Genomic DNA, 21739 nt, shown 5'->3' with positions numbered 1-21739 from the left:
AGTGGCTGTGGAGGTCACTCAGAAACTGATCAAATACCACAGACTCAAACAGAAAAAAAATACTAACATTGTGTTTACACCCACATACACTCATATTCTTCAACATGTAGATAAAAAAACACAACATGGCATCAACATCTCTCTCAAATCAACAAAGTGTACAGTCAAGCTGGCAAACAAGGTTTTCCCTGCTCATGTGTCTATCTATGCAAGACTGCATAAACAATAAATTAAACCATAAATACCTGCCCTGTGTTTGATTGCTTTTGTTGATTCAGTGCACTGCAAGACCTTTTTGGCCGAGTACAAATCATGACCCAGTCACCTGAATCCAAATCCAAGTTGGGTCTTTATTACTGAGTCCTCGTCTTCTCCTCAAGGGTTCTGTTACATTAACATGCTGTGCTGCTTTTACTTGAACCAGTAGGCATGTGGGTACACGTGCAGATGGTTCTCAGAGTTTTGTACAAAGAGAAGAGCTAACAAAAACAACAACAGCCTGAATAATTAAGTATGAGTGACCCTCTCCGTTTTCCTAGACTAAATGTGGACAATGTCTGAACTTAGATGGTTTAGTGTTCTCTGTGACATCACCCATCTGTTTCTGACACAGAGTTTTTAAGCCTATTGTTGATGGAGCCCACATTGGAACAGCTGAACAAAACCCAGCTTCAATCTAGTTAGCATGAAGTAAAGAGGCAGGCCTTTAGCTCAAGCTTCAGCGACACAGTTCTCACCAAGTCAGGTCAGTCATGCCCTTATATAGACAAACCTCTTAGTTCATTAACATCAAGAATCTTGTGTTAACACCCTGCATGTGCCAATATAGAAATGCGCTAAACCCTCATATTTGTTTTATTTTGTTTTCTGGTGGATATTAGCTTTTATTTCTCTGCACGGTACACATTCATACAAGATAAAGCTGGATAAAAGCTTCATGGGAACCACAGAAAGCATTTCGTTTGGTGTACAGTTGCAGTAGTAATCTAATATTTTTTAACATGACAAAGAAGTATCATGTAGCAGAAAGTTAGCTGGGGGATAGATTGTTGGTGATAAGTTACCATAATAGCGTCACACTAACTCTAAACTATTAATTTTTTACCAAATCAACATGTAAACAAAGTCACATGTAAATATCCTATCAAACTGTTTATTTCAGGAGATTTACCTGGAGATATGTGCTGGTTGCCAGGTCAGTGCATCAACCAGATCAAATCAGCTCATGAGATCCTTGCAGTCCCATGACCTGAGAGGCACCCAGAGCCAATATCGACACATCTACATCACTCTTTGTACATCGTGTTTGTGGACACTGACTGGCCATATGAACTTTGGGGACTCGGCAAATAACTCTTATCTGCCCTCTGTGGGCCTGAAACATCCAACGTATATCGAACTGACTGCAATCATGGTTTGCTGTGTGAGAGGACAAAGCATGCTAACATCGACACATTCCGTAGATTTAAGAAGAGAAATCTATTTTTGTAAGCAAGAAAAAGCCACTGAGTTTAATCTGCAGATGTAAAGAAAACAGTTTTCTGGTGTTCATTTAGTAGTTTTTTTGTTTGTTTTTTTAGATTAGGGGACTTTACTAAAATTTCACCTGAGGACCATGGCCTTGTACAAGCCTGAGACATAATTTGGCGTGATCGGCATAAAAGCATGGATCCATCCTGCCTTGTATCAACAATTCAGGCTGCCGCTGCTGATGGTTTAATGGTGTGGGGGTATTTTATTTTCTTGGCACAGTTTGGGCCCTTCAGTGTCAAGTGAGCATAGTTTAATCCACAGCCTACCTGAGTATTGTTGCCATCCCTTTATGAACCCTGTAGCAAATCAGCAAATATACTAGCTAATGAAATAAAGCTGTTGTCTTTACTCTGGTTATTGGATTGAGCAGTTGTGACAAAAACAGTAAATGTAAGGGGAAATCTCATAGATATGATAAACTGTTTAAAAGAATATTTCAATAATTTATTTGGCGTTAAAGCTTAAGAGTCAACATTTTTTTTTTTTTTTTTGCATCTTCAACATGTCAGGGAGTTATTACATAACTAAAAAGAAGCATGCTGTGTATTATTCTTTATTCAAGATCACCAAGTCCCCTGTTCCCAATTGCACTATGATCCCTCAGAATGTCTGAGCCAGCCATTGGCCGGGAGAGCATCAGATAGCAGCTGTTTGCTCATCCTTTAGGAAAGAGGCGAAAGTCCACCCTCACATGTTTTGACCAAACCCTGTCTGGAAAAATTTGGATTTCAGGTTGTGCAAAGGAAGATTTACAGACCAGGGCTTGTGTTGGTCTAAATGTAGTGTTATTAGAGTGCTAGATTTTGTTTTTCAATCGGGTAAAGTTAGGGCTTTCATTTGCCCATTCTGTGTGTACGAGTGTGTATATGTGATAAAAGGATGAGTATGTATCTGCTGGTTCTGTGTCTGGCTTTGCTGTGGCAGGATGGGACAGCAAGGATGCCAGACCCACCAAACTGCAGTACTCCTGAAGCTGTGATGGTGGCTGAAAATGCTCTAGACCAAATCAACCAGGACCTGACAAAAGGTTACATCTTGAGCCTCAACAGACTGTACGATGTCTCTCATACTTATAAGAGGGTAAGTGTTAAAACACACCAACGGGATTATGTGCATTGTCGCTCTACTTCGAAGATGTGAAAGTAACTTAACTTTGAAACAGCTGATAAGCCAGTGGTACCCTTTTCCAAGCCTTTACTTTGTGTTCCTGTGTGTGGGTGTGTATGGGTGTGTCTGCCTGGATTCTAGGAGGGGTCATTCTACACATTGACCATCGATGTGATGGAGACCAAATGCCACATCATCAGCAGAAAACCATGGAAACAATGTGAAATCAAAGATATTGGGAATATTCCTGTAAGTACTACATGGTGTAGTATTCCTATCTACCTACTTTGTTGGACTCTTTAGTAGGGCTTAGGCCAAATTCAAAGATCCAGATTTAGAATCAAGTCTACCACATTTCGTAAGGCAAGAGTAGTTTCCAAACATGAAATCTTATTAATGTTGGCTACTTGTTGTAATCAAAATAATACTATAGAAATGTACAGTAGCAAATTTGCTAATGCAACAACACAAATGCAAACACCACAACACAACTTCAAGAGCCAAAACACAACGGAAGTACAGCACAACGAAAAAATTGAGAGGACAGTTTTCCTAATGAACACTGAAAAGTTGTGAGGTAAGTTAATGATTGTTTTCTTTTGTAACTTTAGCTATGATAAATATAGCTCTAATGCTGATGTAAATAAAGAAATATAAGTACTATGAAGGATATAACAAGGTGACCCAAAGCTTCATTTAGCATAGATAAAGAAAATGGTTTACTTACTTTTACAACTCTCCTGTGTCCGTTTGGATTAGTAACCTCTTCGTTTGTGGCTGTACATCCGTTGTGTTGTCACTTTTGCATTCATGATTTTGCTCTTGCGTTCGTGTTGTAGCTTTTGCATTCGTGTTGTAGCTTTTGCATTTGTGTTTTAGCTTTTGCAAATCGTTGGGCACCCACTTGCCACTGTAGAAATGTCCCTCTTTGCATTTGAATGCACTGCTACATTTTGATTCTGTACTGATGTTATGGTGCAAAATTCCCTCTTACTTACACTTAAAACCTGCTGCCAAACATAGAAAGAGGAGTTTAAGTGGTCTTTGGGGTCCCTAATCCTAATATCTTCAGTGGTAAAAGAAAAGTTATCTCTTAAGCTGTGTGTGCTGCAGAGAAATAAGCAAATCAGACTAGTCATTTTCTGAGCCTGGCTGTAAATATGTTTATTTTTTCTAATTGATGTGTATGTGCTTTCCAGTACTTTTGAAGCCAGCCTCAAGTGGACATTTGATGAAATGCATTTTTTTTTACTACTTTGAATTTTTCAAGTTTGTGTTGGTAGTTCAGTTTTCTCATAAACTGTTGATGATATGTGGACCAGCTCTATACCCTCAGCAGGGTTCTTGAGGGTGCATGGGAGTTTGCCCAACCTGTCCACATGTGTTTTGTGGACTTGGAGAAGGCATTCGACCGTGTCCCTCGGGTAGTCCTGTGGTTCTCTGAGAGTATGGGGTGTCAGGCTGCTTGTTACGAGCTGTCCGTTCCCTGTACGTAAGTCGGACTCGTTTCCAGTGAGGGTTGGACTCCAGGGCTGCCCTTTGTCACCGATTCTGTTCATAACTTTTATGGACAGAATTTCTAGGCGCAGCCAGGGTGTCGAGGGGGTCCGGTTTGGTGACCTCAGGATTGGATCACTGCTTTTTGCAGATGATGTGGTCCTGTTGGCTTCATCAAGCCGTGACCTTCAACTCTCTCTGGAGCGGTTCACAGCCCAGTGTGAAGTGGCTGGGATGAGAATCAGCACCTCCAAATCCGAGTCCATGGTCCTCAGCCGGAAAAGGGTGAACTGCCCTCTCCGGGTCGGGGATGAGATCCTGCCCCAAGTGGAGGAGTTTAAGTATCTCGGGGTCTTGTTCACAAGTGAGGGAAGGATGGAGCGAGAGATCGGCAGGCGGATCGGTGCGGCATTAGCAGTAATGCGGACTCTGCACAGGTCTGTCGTGGTGAAGAGGGAGCTGAGCCGGAAGGCGAAGCTCTCTGTTTACCGGTCGATCTTCGTTCCCACCCTCACCTATGGTCATGAGCTTTGGGTAGTGACCGAAAGAACAAGATCGTGGGTACAAGCGGCTGAAATTAGCTTCCTCCGTAGGGTGGCCGGGCTCTCCCTAAGAGATAGGGTGAGAAGCTCGGCTATCCGGGAGGAGCTCGGAGTAGAGCTGCTATTCCTCCGCGTTGAGAGGAGCCAGATGAGGTGGCTCGGGCATCTGATGAGGATGCCTCCCGGACGCCTCCCTGGTGAGGTGTTCAGGGCACGTCCCACCGGGAGGAGACCCCGGGGCAGACCCAGGACACGCTGGAGAGACAACATCTCTCGGCTGGCCTGGGAACGTCTTGGGATCCCCCCGGAAGAGCTGGACGAAGTGGCTAGGGAGAGGGAAGTCTGGGCTTCCCTGCTTAGGCTGCTGCCCCTGCAACCCGACCCCGGATAAGCGGAAGAAAATGGATGGATGGATGGATGGATGTTGATGATATTAAGTCCATGCCACTAAACTGTGTTTGCACATATCTTCTGTGTGAATGTTTCCCCTAGGTGTATGGAGAGTGTGAGGTATCTGCACTTGTCAACCATGAAGTCACACTCCAAAGTTACTCCTGTTCCCTGCGTGAAGGTAGATGAATGGAGTCATTTGGTTGTCTTTGATAGCACAAAAACACACCAAGTGATAGAGGGGTCTGTTTTGATTTGTAAACGTTACTGAGGTGTGAAATTGAAGAAGCTGACACAAACTGCATCTTGCTTTATGGACTGAAACGCATCCACAAGGCAGAGAAACATGGTGTACATGAGTGATTATGTAGAGGTGCAGGTGGAACTTTCTATATATGCAGCAGACAGAAAGCTATTAGTTTGTATTTTAATATATTTTAGCTGAGTTAAGGAAACTTATCTTCATAGAGGAAGTGTCACAGGGATGGATGATAGCTCAAAGTTTTACCACACAAGGATAAAGGTGAAACTTTAAAATCTTAACAACTGTTTTCTTTTGGCTTTTTTTTAACCTTTTTTTGTCCCTGTTTAGTTCCTGCCACCGCAGTGGTGGATGTGTGTCCAGACTGTCCCACAGCAGACAACATGGATGAGCCTGTTGTTAAGGAGACGGCTAATCTTTCCCTGCAGAGGTTCAACAAAGAGAGCGACCTGGCCAACTACTTCTCCTTGGAGAACATCACCCAGGCCAGTTCTCAGGTGAAGCACGAGAAAAACATGAAACTAACAACATGACAACATCCAAAAGGAATGACACAGTTTTATGAAGGGCTCGGACGATATGCTATTGTCACAATTAAATTCTATTATGATTGTTGGTGTGCTGATTTGATTTAAATTGCAATCCTTCAATTTATTTATTTTTTTTTTTTTTGCAATTTTTAGTTTGCATTTTTTTTTAACACCAGACCATGTGTAAGAGTTAAATGATGATGATAATGTCTACGGACTATATCAGGAGCCATATTTCCCCGTAAAATGCACATCAGGTGAGTCAGAGTGGAACATTTCCCCCCTGCTGGAGAAAAGTGTTAACTCTTTTCCAATCCAAACACCAAACAAAGACTGAAATGAAGAATTTGAATTGGAACAAAAAATGTTTTTTTTGACAAAAATTCCTGATTTTTATTTGGCAAACTAAAGATCCTGATACATCCATTTTAGATTTTTTTTTCTCTTGCCCTAGTTTTGTGGTGCTTACTCAAATCTTCCTCTAATACATGGATGTGTTTCAATGTTTCTTGATTGCTCTCTGTCTATGTCAGTGGGTTGTCGGTCCTTCATACTTTGTGGAGTTCACCATAGTGGAGACAGTGTGTTCAAAGAAAACAGTAGACATTGATCTGAGCAACTGCCCCCCAATGGACTGTCAGTTTGCTGTAAGTACAACTCACAAATCTATCAGAATTGTTCCAGTACATTAAAACTCCTTCATAGCTGTGTGAAAAAAAAAATGGTTGTCTCCAGTCTAAGCCAACTTTTTCTTTCATCCTATCTATCCTTGCAGCACAGAGGCTTCTGTCAGGGTACTCACATAACCCTTGAGGAGGAGTTTGAAGTCAGACTTCCTGCTGGGAAAAGGGGGAAACTTCAGAGTCGTAACGTGGTGGAGGTGAAGTGTGAGATCTTTGAACCTCAGGTACCAACTCTGAAAACACTTATGGAGTTTTATGGATGGTTACACAAGAGTTTGGTTTATGTTGATGCTTTCTCTTCTCTTTCTTTTCTCTCTCTTTTTAAGGCTGCTGTTGTTGCAGAATCAGTCCATGCAAAAGCAGGCAGCGGACTCACAGGCCATCAGCCCTGCAACCACACACACCTGCACCCCCATGAGCAAACCAACTCAGGGACACCCAGCTCTGATCTCGCTGCCTCAAAGCCTCGGGGCTCTCTGGGCAGCATAGTGTATGCACCTGCTCCTGTTAGAGCTTCACCAGCAGCCAGCTCCTGCCCCGGTCCAAACAGACACCACCTGGGAATACAGAGACTCAGGCTCTGATTGGCTGAACTAAAACACTTGATCTATTAGTAAGATATTTTTGTTTAGTTACCTTGGATAAAGAAAAAAAAATGAAACAAGAAATAAACCTCATTGTAAATAATAATTCTACTCTAATTGTTCATTAAAGCATTTAAATGAAAAAAAGTTTTTTTTGATTGCTTTTACATCACTTTAAAACTCTTACGTGGGGCTTTGTGTTTGTGTTGACTCTGTTACTCCCACTGTACAAGGGACTTCCTTTCATAACTAATCTTTTCTCGACAAGGGTATTTAGAGTTTTCAGACAAAAAAATCTCATCTTGCTGGCCTTAAACCCTTAAACATTTCACTCAACTAAAATATGTGCCCTGGGGAAAGATGAGAGGCTATAATTCAAATCTAATTAGCATCAAACACAAGAATACAGAAATGGTTAATCTTGATTTCTAACAGGTCATAAAGAGGCATCGCCATTCATTTTAGTCCATTTTGTTAAAAACTATAAACTCCTAACAGCATTATAAATGTGATTTTTAGTAAGAATGAAGCTTTCTAACCAGCTAAAACAAAACTTGTAATGTCTACATGCCTTACTGCAATTACTGACACTGTGATGGGAAGTGTATGAAAGTCAAATATCTATTTCTGTTGTCTCATGCTTTGAAAACCAGACTTTGAGTCAGCTTTATGAGAACCATTCATGATGAGACAAGAACAGGGTAGTAATCCAACACAGAATTTTTTTTCCCATGGACAACTCTTGCAACTCTTTTAAAACTTAGATCTTATGTTCATTTTTGCACTTTAAATTATAAAATACTGAGTTTATTTATTTATTTTACTTTTTACGTTTGTTGTGATTATTATTCTTATTTTATACCAGTTACATCAAATAAATCCCAAATACTGAAACTATGTGCATGTTGCTGAGTAGCTTCTGCTGGAATTGGATTGTTAAAGGATATTTTAACAGTAGGTTATCTGTTAGATTAAGCTCGCAAGTATATTTATTGGATTAAGGATCACTGTTGTACAAAATTTTATATTATTGCTGTGTTTTTTGCTTCAATAATCGGACGGACTGACACAAAAAATGTCATATGGATTTGACAACCAAAAATTTTGTAGATTGGGGTGAGGAGTGCAAACAATTGCCCCAAGAATGGAGAACATTGAGGCTAGCTGCGCTCAAACAAGATTTCCAAGGCAATAAACTGTTAGGTCATGTTCTCTGTCCAAAGCATCTTAAAGTCACACTTAAGTAGAAGTTAATATAACTTTGAGAGGTGGTTCACTCCAACAGTTCATTAGTAAAGCGCAGTGTTTTGCAGGTGGCTTTTTAAAGTGCTAGCTTATTCCGTGGATCCCTTTCCTATGTAAACTGTGGTAACATCTAATTTTTCATACCTTTGGGTAGGCTATACGATGATAACTCCTTGTATGGATCTCTCCGCTTGTTGATTGTAAGTTTTCCAAAATATCCTTCTCTTTTTGCTGGCTGAGTCCTTCATTTTGGGTTTCAGCGTTCTCTGTTCCTTTTTCCACATTTGTTGACCGATAAGATATCTTAAAATCATATTTTACCGCGCACTTCTTTCTCCCACTGTTAACGTTCGTGTACCGCCCATGTGGCCGAACATCCGGGTAACGACCCAAATCATGATGTCAGTGTAAAGGTGTAAACACCCATAGATGATATTAGCCAATCAGCTTAAAAATAGAACACTTCTTTCAGTTGGGGAGGCTTCAAAATGATGTCTGTGATTATCACCCTTAAACATTTTTTTAACAGAAATACTGTGACCATGTGTTATGTTGCTAAAAGCTATTTCTTAATTTTATAATTCAGTCAATTCTTCATGAGGCTTCGGTGCGATACAGTGAGTCTTGCTTTGAGTCGACACGTCGATTTGTCTCACTTCACTTTGCCCACCTTGATCCTTAATAGGAAAAAAAGCCCCCTCTTCATTCCCCACGCTGAGCTTATCCCGCTGTATTTTCCTCGCCTTCAGTCTTCGGACAGCTCGCCGTGGTCGTATAGAGGTTAGTACTCTGCGTTGTGGCCGCAGCAACCCCGGTTCGAATCCGGGCCACGGCAGTGTTTTGACAAGGCCATTAAAGCACTCCTGACACTGCAGCTTTGAAAGGGGGGAAATATCCGACACCTCCCTGAAACTAAATACAGAAATTAGATGTCTCTGTTGCATGCATGTGAGTATATCCCCTCTTCGACCACAACAGCTGACACATCAACTTCAAGTCTTTCTATATTTACTGCAAGCTATAAGAGCAGAGGCAGCCTGTCCTTTCGTTTACATTTTTTTAACATTACTTCATAAAATTTGCATGAATGTGATTTTGTTTTATGTATTTTTTGTTGTTGTTGTTGTTGTTGTTACTGGTTAGATTAACACACTTAGGCCTAATCAAACAACTTAATTTGCATTGACATTGACTTTCACTGTTGTGATTCATTCATGCACTCTTGTAAATGAATGTTGCAACTGATTGATTTGATGCTAATTTACACCCAAAAAAATATGAAAAAAGATACACCCTGTTCTCTAAAAAAACGTGAAAATGTGAAGATGCATTCATCCAAGTTTATCGTGAATCCAAGTGCACTTCCAAGAGAAAACCTAGAGAGTTTTGATTTTCCAAAAAAAATAAAAAATAGAAAATACATCTAATGGTGTAAGAACACATATGTTGATACTTTTTGCATGAAAATCAACACATAGGCTATAGATATGCATTGCTTTTATTATGCTTTTTATCCTGTGTGAATGGTAGATTTTTTAATAACTACGCTCTTATTAAAGTCAGTTAATTCAGAAAACTGTTTGCTGTGCATGCCTCAGTGTTTCAATGAATGATGTGCTGGAGTTATTATGTGTTACTCTCCAACCATCTCTATTTGTTAACAGATATCTCATCCACAGTTTTACTCTTCACACTAACAGTGAATCACACCTCCTGGCCTCAGAGGTTTACAGCCTTGTGTTTGTCTCTGACCGAGTCAAGAGGCCCGGAGCAGAGGAGCAGGGCTGCTGTGATTTGTGGCGGCAGTTTCATTGGCCTGTTGGGGTCAAAATGAACAATGTGCCCGTGGACTGTGAGAGAATGTGAAACAGTTCAGCAGAAGAAGAGGCCGACAGGACCTCGGTCTCCAGGGAGAGCTGGCTGAATACAAATTCATTTACTCATTTTAAAAAGAGTCCTCTGGCTGCCAAGCAATTAAGTGAGAAATGTTTACAGTTTTACTGCAGTGCTGTGAAAAAAGAGGGAACACTCACTTACAGAGGAGCATTAGGTTCATACAGTTAGTATGAGATGTAATGCTGGCTTTCTTCTCTAAGTGGGTAATTCAAGTTGTGACTTTTAAACGCTCTTAACTTACAGAGTAAATCATGAAATGTTTTTATGTGGCACTGAGAATGTGTACCAGCTGTAGGAGTCAATAAAGTTAATGTGGTAGCATGTTTAGATTTAATGTTTGCAGTAGTTTATATTTTCAGGGTGTTACTCTTTGTTGTTTCTGTCTTTGACTGTGTTGTCACACCGAGAAGGAATTAGTGAGGTTTACTATATGACCATTAACCTTTTTTTCTTTAACAAAAGGTTAAAAAATACTTAGCATATAACGCACATGGCCCATGTACAGAGACTGTAGCTGTCCAAACAGTGGCCCTTAGCTGCATGACATTCCTCACTCTCTTCTTCCAATTCTCTACTTTTTCTTCTTGTTCAATTGCTCTCATTCAGAAATCAAAGCACAAAGGTAGACTAAAGAAACTCTGAGCCCTTATTTCTTTTCCCCACTTTCCCTACATTATCAAAAGAGAACAAATGAATCAGTTTTGTTCAGGAGGCTGAGGTGATCTGCACTTAAAAATGCATCCACATGGTGTCACTAGACACATTAGTTTTACTCCACAGCTGAGCCTTGTCAGTCTATAGACACAAACTGTGGTTCCATAATCTAACCTAGGGGTTTACAACCTGCAGCCTCATGCGATTCTTTGGTTCCTTTGCAGTGGCTCCGTGTAGCTTTAATTTTTTTTAACTGAAATAAAGAATTTTATTTTTCTTACAGCAGACTGCATAAAATCACACATTAATTTTTGGTTGAACTAAATATTCATCAAATCTTGCAGTAAGTCTGCCACCTCCCTACTTCTTCACCTGGTAAGATAACTAAATCTACAAAAGAAAAAAAAATGTGGAAGAAAATGTGTGGATGGATTCATTTAACTGCCAACATGTTGGCTTAATATGAAGGCTTGGTATGTGGTATTTTACAAACTTTTGGAGTATCAAAATTGTTTGGCATTTTTACAAACCTTTGAAATTTAGGGAAAAAATGCACATTTCTAAAAGTCCTTTTACTATTTTTGCTTTTTTTTTTTTTTTTTTTTACATTTTTACATTTTTTTTTTTAAATTTCACACTGAAAATTTTTACATTTTTTTTCTAATTTTTTTTGCGGATTTAGTAAAAAATTAAAAAAAAAAAAAAAAAAGACCTTTGATGTACAATTTCATAAATTCCACAATAGCTTCTCATTTCAATAGTTATTCAATGTATTTAAACTATGATCTGAATTTTATACACTTTATAGTTTTTATTGTGAAGATTTTATGGCTCCAGAATCACTTTAATCAAGGTGAGCTGAGGCAAAATGGCTCTTATGGAAGTAAAGGTTGCAGACCCCTAGTCTAACCTATCCTAGGAGAAGTAAAGAGGAAGAAAGTTCAAAGTATACTCTTGAGTAAGAATCTGGATGCTGTGTTTTTATACAATTATATATTTTGTACAATCTTTGTCTTGGCGGTCTTTTTCTCTAAAACCCTCTCTACTTCTTCTCTAGGGGTTTCTCTCCACAAAGAGACACTGTATCTTCAGTTTGGAAAAAAAAGTTTTTATAAGGTTTGTACGGTGAAATGATGGAGTAAAGTCAGTAAAGTGAAGAGTAAAGTGAAGTAAAACCTTTTTTATCTTAAGTACTGAAGAAATGACTAGCTAAAAAGGTCACATGCAGGTATTGTCACTGTCACAAGTCAAACATGATTGAGAGCACTGGTAATTTTCACTGCAAGAGATGTTAAAAAGCTCTTTTTTAACCACTCTTATTTTCCTTTTGACTTGTTATGCTGAACAAACTAAAACAAAACCCCACATCAGATGTTTCGTCCTTTGTGATTAACACAACTATCTTATTTACTTTTCAACAACTTTTAGCATGATATCTTTATAATTTTGTCAACAGAGAAAAAATAAATAAATATATATACTCAATAATTCCTTCATATACCGTTCAATTCCTTGGAAAGACTCACATAATCAACCCTGCATGGTAAGAGTTGTACAGACAGGCAGGTAATGGGTTTTGTTGTCTTTGTCTTTGCATCAGAAGCAGATTATTTATATCTTTGCTAATCTACCCCATGGTGTGAGCTGATATTTATCTGCTCCTCCAGTGTTGCATCTCGTGGCACAGCTTCAGGCACAATCACACATTTGTCATTGTCATCATTTGTTTCATCGCTTCTCTTCTCTTCTGTCTCAGTGAAGAAGTGGGTCTAGACTCCTCTTATTGTGTGTCCCACATTCTTGTAAAAAAAAAATCACCATTATTAATTCATCTTAAGAGGCCCTCGAGATGTGTGAAGCTCTGTGTCTGAAGGCATTGATGTGTGTGAATGTGTTTGATACACATACGCAGCTTTTTCTTGCTTGTGTGAGCTGAGAGTGATGCCAGAAAGATGCCTCCAAGCTTCAGGGCTCCTGCTGACACACTGACCTCACTTTCAATGGATTCAACACCAAAAGAAAGAGCTCAGTTTTATGCTGAAACATGAGGCTTGTGTGTTCAGAATTTTACACCAAGAGAATTCAAGAAAGAGGTTCAGTTTCTAGAGGTGAAAAATACAGACCATAAAGATGATGGCGGATAGAGCAAAGTTTCTGTGAAAATAGTCTCAGGCTGCATCAGTTTGTAAAGTCTCTCCTTTAAAGTGAATGAATGAATACATGAATGTCAGCAGTTCTTTATGACTGTCTTCTGTTTGCTACAGTTTCTAAACATGCATGGTGCACATACAACATATCATTTATACAGAAAAATACACTTATACCCATGTCTTCTTCACAAATGTATTTACCAAACCTGGTAAAATTTTGCCATATAAAACAAAGCTAACACCTTGTGTATTAACTCATTAATGTATTTCCGGAGAATCATCTCTTTATGCCTCTTTTTGAACAGACCTACACTTAAAATTTGTTTTATTCTGCACTCGCCATAAACAGTGATACAGAAACATTTTAATGCAGTACCCACATTTCTAACCTTCAGGGGGTTTTATTTCCCTTAAATCATAACCGTCCTCTCTACCATGAAACATTTTCTGAATGTTTTTTGGCAGCTAATTCCTCTTCTGTTTGCAAAGTAGTTGAGCTGTTTTGTGCTCCAACAAAGTCGCAAAAAATCACCATTGTGAATAAATCTGATTGCTTTTTTTGCAGAATGAAAAGTGGTTGGAGGGAAGTTTTACAAGTGTTCCCCATGCCTCGGAACAGTTATCTAAATAAAAAAGAATTAGTGAATTATACACTAAGTGGAGCGATTTTTGGTCAAGAACATGCTTTACTTTAAGTCACACTAAAATCAGATCACCATATACGTTTGCACACAGTTTACCCCACTGATAGGTTTTATTCCTACAAAGCTCTTAAACATCTTCCTTTTTATTTGTAAGAAGGCTCCAAGATCCGATAAGCACAAAAGTATGTCATGCAAGAAAGACAGTAACAAACACAACAGTCAGTTTTCAGTTTTACCTTAGTTTGAGTACCGTAAATGTTAAGGTGCAGAGTTTTCTTGTATGTTACTCATTGCATGATATGACACTGTGTATCAGTCAAGCTGCCTTGTAGGTCAAAATGACAACTGAACAATGTGCTTGTTATCAGACAAATTTCTTGAGAGCACAGGCTGGTATCTGGTGTGCATGATTTTGGGTTGGCTACTCAGATTCTAAGGGGAGCATGAGCACCCCAATTCTTGTAAACTCAACTCTTACACTCAGAGGAACCTGTGAGCATAAACACTGGGGCATCGCAAAAGCCCTCAAGGATCCTTGCCTGCATTCACAACCATTCTTTATGACATCTTTGTTGTAGCCTTTTAACAGAGCTGGAAGCTTTAACCCCCAAGTCCAACACCCCTGCGCAGCTTTTAACCACTTGTCATGTTTAGTCCTGTAAGAATCTGGATTCTGTCCACGCCTGCATCGGTCAACCTGATCTCCCCACAGGTCATGTCAGTGTTAGCCCTGACGCAGCTGCACCTCAAACACCACAACTTAACCATAACCTCACCTCAGGGCCAACATATTATTACATCTTATCCGTCTATCTCGTGTAACACCCAGTGTCTTATGTGGGATTAGTGGTGTTGTGTGAAAATATGATGCATTAGTTCAAAGTGTGAAAGCTTTGTGGTACAGCTCTCCCCAGGAGCAGCCTCAGCATGGCTGACCTTTCCCGCATGTGGCTCTGAAAGCCGGTCGTGCTTCTTTTTTAGCTTTTAAGTGGAACCACGCTGTTAATGTGCACTGATCTCCAAAACCCACTTCCTGTGGGGAGCATATGCTGTAAAAGCCAAAGCACTAATCAACAGATCAACATGTATTTGAAGACCTGGTAGGGATTATGTTGTTTCTATCCTTTTTTAAAGAACCTTAAGCCCACATGGGGTCCCTCTGAGGGGCTTTATTCAGCAGTAATGCCTCGTGCAGAGACAGCAGCTGTTCTCACCGACGTCTCGCTATTTCTGCTGACGTGAGAGCTCAGCTAGCCATGACCTTGGGGACTATTAAAAGGAAAAGTGTTACTCAGCAGTTTTTTATCCTTCAAAAAGTGTATTCAGAGAAAAAAACAGGCAATAATATGAACACTCTGTGGGCCTTAATGTCAACATATGCTTGAGGCTTAGTCACTTGAAGCCGGGAGACTGCCTCGTGTTGTTGCTCTATTCAAAGATGAGTCACCTAAGCAGATTTAAAAAACCAACATGATGGATAAATGAGGAAATTTTATTTAAAGATGTTTTAATCTGACTATATAAAAAGAACTGAGGGGGAAGGAGTACAGAATAAATACTTAGTAAAGCTGAATTTTCATGTCTGTTCACAACAAAACTTGTCACATAACTTTTAAGCCACAGATCAGACCTGTGTTGTCCTCATTGTTTTATTGGTTTTACCAACTCCAGTAAAACTCACTCCATGTAAAGGCACTCAGCAGTGGCAAAGAACAACTACCTTTGAGACTCAGCACACGACAAATGTTCTCCTCAGAGAAACTTTAAATAGTTATACAATGAGCAAATTAAGGAACCAGCATTTCTTTTAAGTAATTCAATGGAAAAAAAAATGGTTTAATTGTTTTCCTATTTTCTCCTGACTCTTATTTTAAAGGGACTGTGAGGAGTATCTGGGTGATTTTGGAAAAAGTCTCCCCTCAAGATATATGCCTGATTGTAATCCACACTTTAAGATGACATTATCGGTGCTAATATGCTACTTCTTAGCTTCCAGTTGGGGTCGACCAGGGCAGGAGCCTAACTGTCAGACAGAAAAAGGACAGAAGAAAGCTCAAGAGGAGAGTGATACAGCCTGAGCTAAAGGCTAACACAGGCGCTAAGCTGTTTGTGATAATGCTCATTCCAACCCACAGTCAGCAGTTATTCTGCAGTGGTCTGTTCAAACTTGAGAGTCTATCAATAAAATGATGAGTGAGGTTGCGTTAGCTCTGCTTGGTAGATGATCGGCAGGACATAGCTAACCAAGATTCACTAACGTTTCACATTACGGACATGTCTGAGAGAAATGGGCTGCCAGCTGCGCCAAATATTGACGACTACTAAACTACTTACAAACTGACAGTGTTTATTTGTTGTCACGTTAGCCTACAGATACCTTGTAGCACCAGGCTGTGCGACATATAGCCAGCTACTACAACGTTAACGTGATGGCACTTCTCGAACCGTAGCTCTATGTGACTATACAGAAAAATACCTTACCTTGGCGCGTCATATCCAGTAAAAAGTTGTCTTGAACAAAGAAAATTTGTTTCAATCTGATCTACTTTTAATTCCAAAACAAACACACACCTCACTAAAAGTAATTTACAACAGTGCGCGGAGACTCCGGGCCAGAAGGTGGTGAGGCAGTCCAATTAAAATAGATACTCCCCATAGCATCTTCAACAGAAGTACCTGGACTGATACTTTGGTAAACAACATGAGCTTCTCTGACACCTTTAAAAGACTAAAACCATGGGAATGAATGTTACATAAAAGAACTTTTGTAACCAGATGCCAATTTTTGACCCAAAACACTTACAATAAATGATATGCTAAATCATCCAGCTGCGGTAAAAACCCTAAGGACACCATTAGCAGCAGTTCTTTATGTATTTCCAAAGAGGACGTGAGAATTACTGCTGCCCCACTTCCTCTCCTCATCCCCTCCCTGCCCCGCCTGGGACCACCTTCAGGGGAGTACTGTATCTTTCCTCCCAGGGTGACACAGATGGTCTGTGCATTATACAACATGAAATACTGCATTAAACATGAAGTCATGCTCCACTGCTCTACTGACCGTATCACTGAGGTTTACTGGAGATGCTTCTGTTCCTGATGTGTGAAAGGAAAGTGGGGAAGATACTTGGTGTGAAGGATTATCAACAATACCTGCACTCCATCATTGCACTGGATTTAAAATGGAAAGATCAATATTGCGTTTTAAAACCACTGATTCTAGGATAAAAATATCTGACATTTTATAATTTTGAGTCCAGTTTTGCATGCCTCTGAAAACATATTTCAATCACTGAGGTGCTATCGTTTTTATATCTGTATCTGTGTTTTCTTTAGCTTTAAACAAATGTGATATTTCGAATTAAATGTGGTCATTACAAAGTGCACAGAGTAAATTCTTATCTGTTGCAAAGTGAAACATCTGATGCTGTTCCCTTTTAAGAAAAAGAAATTGAAAGTGAAAATATAAAGAAAATTCCCATTGCAAATTCTCATTTCTCAAAGAAAAATAATGTTCATATATTGAGAATACAGTGTTTTTAATTTTGACCCAGAGCAGGTTATATTTGCTGCTTGATGGCTGTTTAAATCAAAGCCTTGGGTTTGAGAATAACCATTTCTGGCAAACCATAGACAGATACATTGGTACACCTTTATTTATAAGGTGATTCTTGGCCTGTTACTTGCGTGTTTTTATCCCACAGAAAAGTGATGGACAGCGTTTAATACACTCCTGGGACCTTTTTATACTTTTGCCTCAGAAGAACAGAGATCTGTAAAGGGGGTTTTAGGTATATTTCACCCTCGGCCAGAAACTTATTGCAATAAAGTCAAGGAACTGGTACCATTAAATGCTCACAAATCCAAAATAAAATGTATGAAACATTCTCTAGAATGTGGTGCTTGACAATCATACGTTTGTTCCTCATGAAAATTAATTAAATCTAAGCACGTGGAAGAAAGAAAAATTAGTATACTGAACAGTTCAAAGGTTGTGTCAGATGTTTGTTGGTATCCCAGGGATGAAGTTTGAAACAAAAAAAAGTTAGAAGTCTGATTTAATTTACCATTTATTCATCTATTTATTTATTTATTTATTTATTTATTTTTAACAACAGATGGAATTTCACATCAAAACTGTGCAAACTTTTATCAGAGTATTTCAAATTATTCATGTGCTAAAAATAGATACACAAAAAGGATAGTTCATACTAAACCTTATTCCTATGTTTGCGTCATTTAGGACTAAGGATCCTGGCAGATATGGCCACTAGTTGGTAGCCTTTCCCTTTATATTTCACTCAGAGGCAGAGAGGACTCTGCTTCTATTTCACCTACAAAGTCATGTTTTTCTTTTCAACACAACAGATTGGATTAAATTTGATTTTTAGGATGTGGATGAAAATCTGTCACACAGTTGAAAAAAAAATCTGAGGAAATTGTTCTTGTTTTATTTTAAAGGGACAGTGAACTGAAGTCGCAGACAAAAGTCTCAGAGTACTTTCTTCTCTGCACTTGCAAAGTTTCAAAGATTGTTTTGGGACTCTAAGTGTAGAAAATATTTAATCCCACTGCATCAATTAAGGTATTAGAGCTGAAAATTAGCCAGTTTTGTCCCTGGATGATGTTCAATCGCTGTCCACAACAAATAAAACATGTTCGTATTGTGATAATAACAAAGACAATGTTTACCGACTAAAGTACACTGTCTGCACCACACCTTAGTTTGCAAGTGTCACACTAAGGTTATTCCCACGAGTGTGTGTGTAGTGTATTTTCACTTTGTGTGTACGTGGGAGTAGGAAGGACTAGAAGGGGCAGGTACCAGACTTTGGGCCCCTCCTCCTCACAGCCACTGTGCGCCTATGTTCCAATGGAAACAGGTGGGATCCCCGGACTCCTCCAATCACACCCCCCTTAACTGCGAAGGGAGACTCCGGGGTAGGAGGCAGAACCAGACCGGCCAACTTCCACGCCCACCACAGGAAAAGTCGGGAAAACACATCTGTCCGCGCGCATGTCGCTGTTTCTTGTATCCCGTGCGTGTTTTTGAAATTGTGTCGGTGAGTATCAGGAGGGCGGCAATCCACCGGAGCACTTCGGGAGTAGTTATCGCCACTTGGCCGCTGTTGAGGGCGGTGTAGCCGGGTTGCAATGCTGGGACGGTTCGCTGCGATGGAGAGCACGCACTAACCGGATTTGGAATAGCTCTTTTTTTTCTGGATTACTCTCTTTCAAACCGACCTGGTCATTTTGCCCTCTGTATTTTCCTCTGGTAGCGTGGAGTAGGAGGAAATACTTTGAAAATGCCTGCAAAAACCAAGTACAACCTCGTTGATGATGGGCATGATTTGAGGATCCCTTTGCACAACGAGGAAGCGTTTCAGCATGGGATCAACTTCGAGGCAAAGGTAACCACCACATGCCACTTTAACACGTAATTGGCTTGTTGTTTATGACTTGAAAAAATCTGAAGTGTGCAAACAACTCCTGTAAAACATGCACAGTATTCCACACTGCACTGCCTCATGATGGTTTTACATTCAGTGAGATAATTACAATCATTTAGTAAACTTTTTTGGACTGGTATTTTGTTTTACACTCACTTCATTTGTATCATAAATGTACACCTGAGTAGTTTAAGTTGATAAAAATGTATGAAAACTATCCATCTGATTATTTTTCTACCTGTCGCAGTACATCGGCAGTCTGGACGTGACGCGGCCGAGCAGCCGAGTGGAGATAGTGGCTGCAATGCGAAGAATACGGGTGAGTGGAAAAGCCAGACCAAACTCCCTTCATATTTTTACTATTTTTGCACAATGTCACTCTCAGCTTCTGAGCGTCAAAGATGGAGCACATCTTGAGGTTTCACAGCATCAACTGAGTGTTTCGGCTTAATTCGGCACACCTTTTACTGACTTAATAGCAACTGTTGCCAAGGTTTGGAAGTGGTCTGGGTTTGGAAGTGGTCTGTGTTTGGAAGCTGTGTTGATGGATAAGGCAAAGTGAAACTTTTCAGAGGTAGTTTTGTTTGTATTCTAATGAATGAAAAAAAGCACCCTAATTGTAGAAGTTTAGTCTTATTTCAGGAAAATTGCCCTGTTATTTCTTCTTAATTATGAGAAATGAACAAATCAATGACTCATAATTGCACATAACTTGAATTTCTCTGTACCTTGCTTTTAGTGGGGCTCGGCAAAGCATCAAAATGAGGCATAACTAGTGTGAAATGGATAATTAAATACACAAACTGCATACTGTGTCATCATTTAGACTCTCTAAAAAAGCCAATGAGACTTTTGGAGTCACTTTAAAATCAAAATGTGGAGACGCTCCACACACTTGAAGTGTGTCTCAGACTTTTCCTGCGTGGCTGGAGGTTTCTGTCTCCCATGTGCTCCATCACTGTTTTGAAGTTTCCTTTGAAGCAGTGCACTGGAGTGTGATCCCCTCCTCCCTCCCTCCTTCCCTCCCCTCTGTCTTTCTCTCTCCCCTTCTTTCCGCTGAGTAAAACTTAGATTTACAGCTTTTTCAGCTCCAGAAAGTCGACTTAATCTTAATCAGTGTGTCTGCCAGTTTGGCAGCAGCTGGCTTAACAACATAATACAGGTTGTGCCGGTGGTGAAGAGGTATTTGGGGATTGTAGAGATGAAGTGGTAGGTGTGCTTGGATTTATGGATGATTCCTTCTGAACCACACACACTCATATTCACAGGAAACAAACGCGCTCACTTGTTTTAACTTTATACCTCATTAAATCAAAGGTATATGAGAGCAACTTCACCTGACATTTCATTTAACTCTCAATTTTTAGCTTGTTCACTGTGTTCCAGTTGGTATCTGTGTGCTGAAATGTGATGTTCTGTGATGTTCCTCAACCCAGCAGGGCACCCACCCACTCTCCCACATGTGGACACACACAGTCTCTCCCTCACACACACAGAGTTGAGCATAAGGTGCAAAATGTTCTTCTTGCTCTTTTCAAAGAAGTGACCCACTCCTATAAAGTGGACCTCCCAGTGTGCTGCCATGGCAGCTGTTGTTGTTGGCAGGAAAACAGACTTTGGTTTGGCTCCTTGCAGTGTGAAAATGGTTTGACACTGGTTTAACAGCACAATGGAGGGAAACCGCAGGTATCCAACATGGAAGGGAGGTCACACTGGAAAGCATGGGGATGCTGGTATAAAGCTCTGGAGACAGTTGTTTTACTTGGGAGGTGAGAAATCCAGTCTAATCCAGACAGAATGTTGATATTATAACAACCCAAAGTTCAGTCCAGTGTGATACAATGAGGGTTTGAAGTGTGAGGGAGAAAAGGAACCAAATGATGCAATAAAAACATGAAAAAGTCCAAGAAAATTAATGGGATAGGTCTGAATGTGCACTCTTAGATAAACTGAAGATGATATCTGATTAGAGATTTGTTTGTAGTTTCTTGAAGCAGCTTTAAGCCAAAAGCAGTTCTACAGTTTCATTTAGCTGACGCTTTTGTCCAAAGCGACATACAACACAAGCAAGAATTTAGACAAGAGGGAAAACCTTGGTGACGGAGACAAAGTGCTGCAAGTTATTTGGCTGCAGGTGCTGCCATTAAGTGCAAGAAGAATTATTTTTTTCCCCATGTAGAATAATGTGACTATAACTAACCACAATTCATTGCTTCAAAAATACAGATCAGCCTTCGACAACATTCAATGATCTGTGCTGAATATCCACAAAGAGCTGGGTCTGAGATCTTCTGACTCATTCTACCCCTGAGGACAAAGACGAGAAGGGTCAGCTTAAGCGCTCTCGTGTTCCCTGAACAGATGAGTCTTCAGACATCGCTTAAAGTAGAAAGGGACTCTGTGAATTGTATAGAGTTAGGTAATTCATTCCACCATTTGGGAAGAACAGAGGAGAAGGGTCTGGCTAGGGATTTAGAGCCGGGCTGGGCTGGGAGCACCAAGTGTCCTTCACAAGCAGATTGTTGTGGGCAAGAAGGAGTGTAGACCTGGATGAGGGACTCCAGGTAGGAAG

At 40.0% G+C, this 21739-nt stretch overlaps 2 protein-coding genes and 1 non-coding gene across 4 annotated transcripts in view; all 3 read left to right on the top strand.

The window, feature by feature from the left end:
• Nucleotides 1-2412: 2412 nt before the first annotated feature.
• On the top strand, nt 2413-7128 carry LOC141789577 (fetuin-B-like). Its single transcript, XM_074669059.1, has 6 exons — nt 2413-2613; nt 5172-5250; nt 5662-5828; nt 6395-6508; nt 6637-6768; nt 6871-7128. Exons 1-6 carry the CDS (start codon nt 2413-2415, stop codon nt 7126-7128), a joined length of 951 nt encoding a protein of 316 aa, XP_074525160.1.
• A 2008-nt stretch (nt 7129-9136) lies between these two features.
• trnah-gug (transfer RNA histidin (anticodon GUG)) lies at nt 9137-9208 on the top strand. The gene has a single exon. It is a non-coding gene; the product is annotated as a tRNA-His (tRNA).
• Nucleotides 9209-18651: 9443 nt separating this feature from the next.
• Nucleotides 18652-21739, top strand: part of LOC141789633 (carboxyl-terminal PDZ ligand of neuronal nitric oxide synthase protein-like) — a 263989-nt gene continuing 260901 nt past the window's right edge. For both annotated transcript variants that reach the window (XM_074669155.1, XM_074669154.1), the window contains exons 1-2: nt 18652-19128; nt 19415-19486. In XM_074669155.1, the coding sequence (XP_074525256.1) occupies nt 19024-19128; nt 19415-19486 (177 nt within the window). In that variant the 5' untranslated portion in view covers nt 18652-19023. The remainder of the gene's footprint in view (nt 19129-19414; nt 19487-21739) is intronic.

This window comes from Halichoeres trimaculatus, unplaced genomic scaffold, assembly GCF_033239565.1.
Source record: "Halichoeres trimaculatus isolate MK-OKI-2021-1 unplaced genomic scaffold, fHalTri1.1 fHalTri1_scaffold_4, whole genome shotgun sequence".
Taxonomy (NCBI): Eukaryota; Metazoa; Chordata; class Actinopteri; order Labriformes; family Labridae; genus Halichoeres; species Halichoeres trimaculatus.
Note: the sequence above shows the minus strand (reverse complement) of the source record. Positions and strands in the feature narration are given on the sequence as shown.

Bases quoted from the DNA above. Each gene is read 5' to 3' on its own strand.
- LOC141789577 (XM_074669059.1), top strand. From the start codon at position 2,413: ATGAGTATGTATCTGCTGGTTCTGTGTCTGGCTTTGCTGTGGCAGGAT. The intron at 5,251-5,661 runs GTAGATGAATGG...GTCCCTGTTTAG, and splicing joins CTCCTGTTCCCTGCGTGAAG to TTCCTGCCACCGCAGTGGTG. The intron at 5,829-6,394 runs GTGAAGCACGAG...TGTCTATGTCAG, and splicing joins TCACCCAGGCCAGTTCTCAG to TGGGTTGTCGGTCCTTCATA.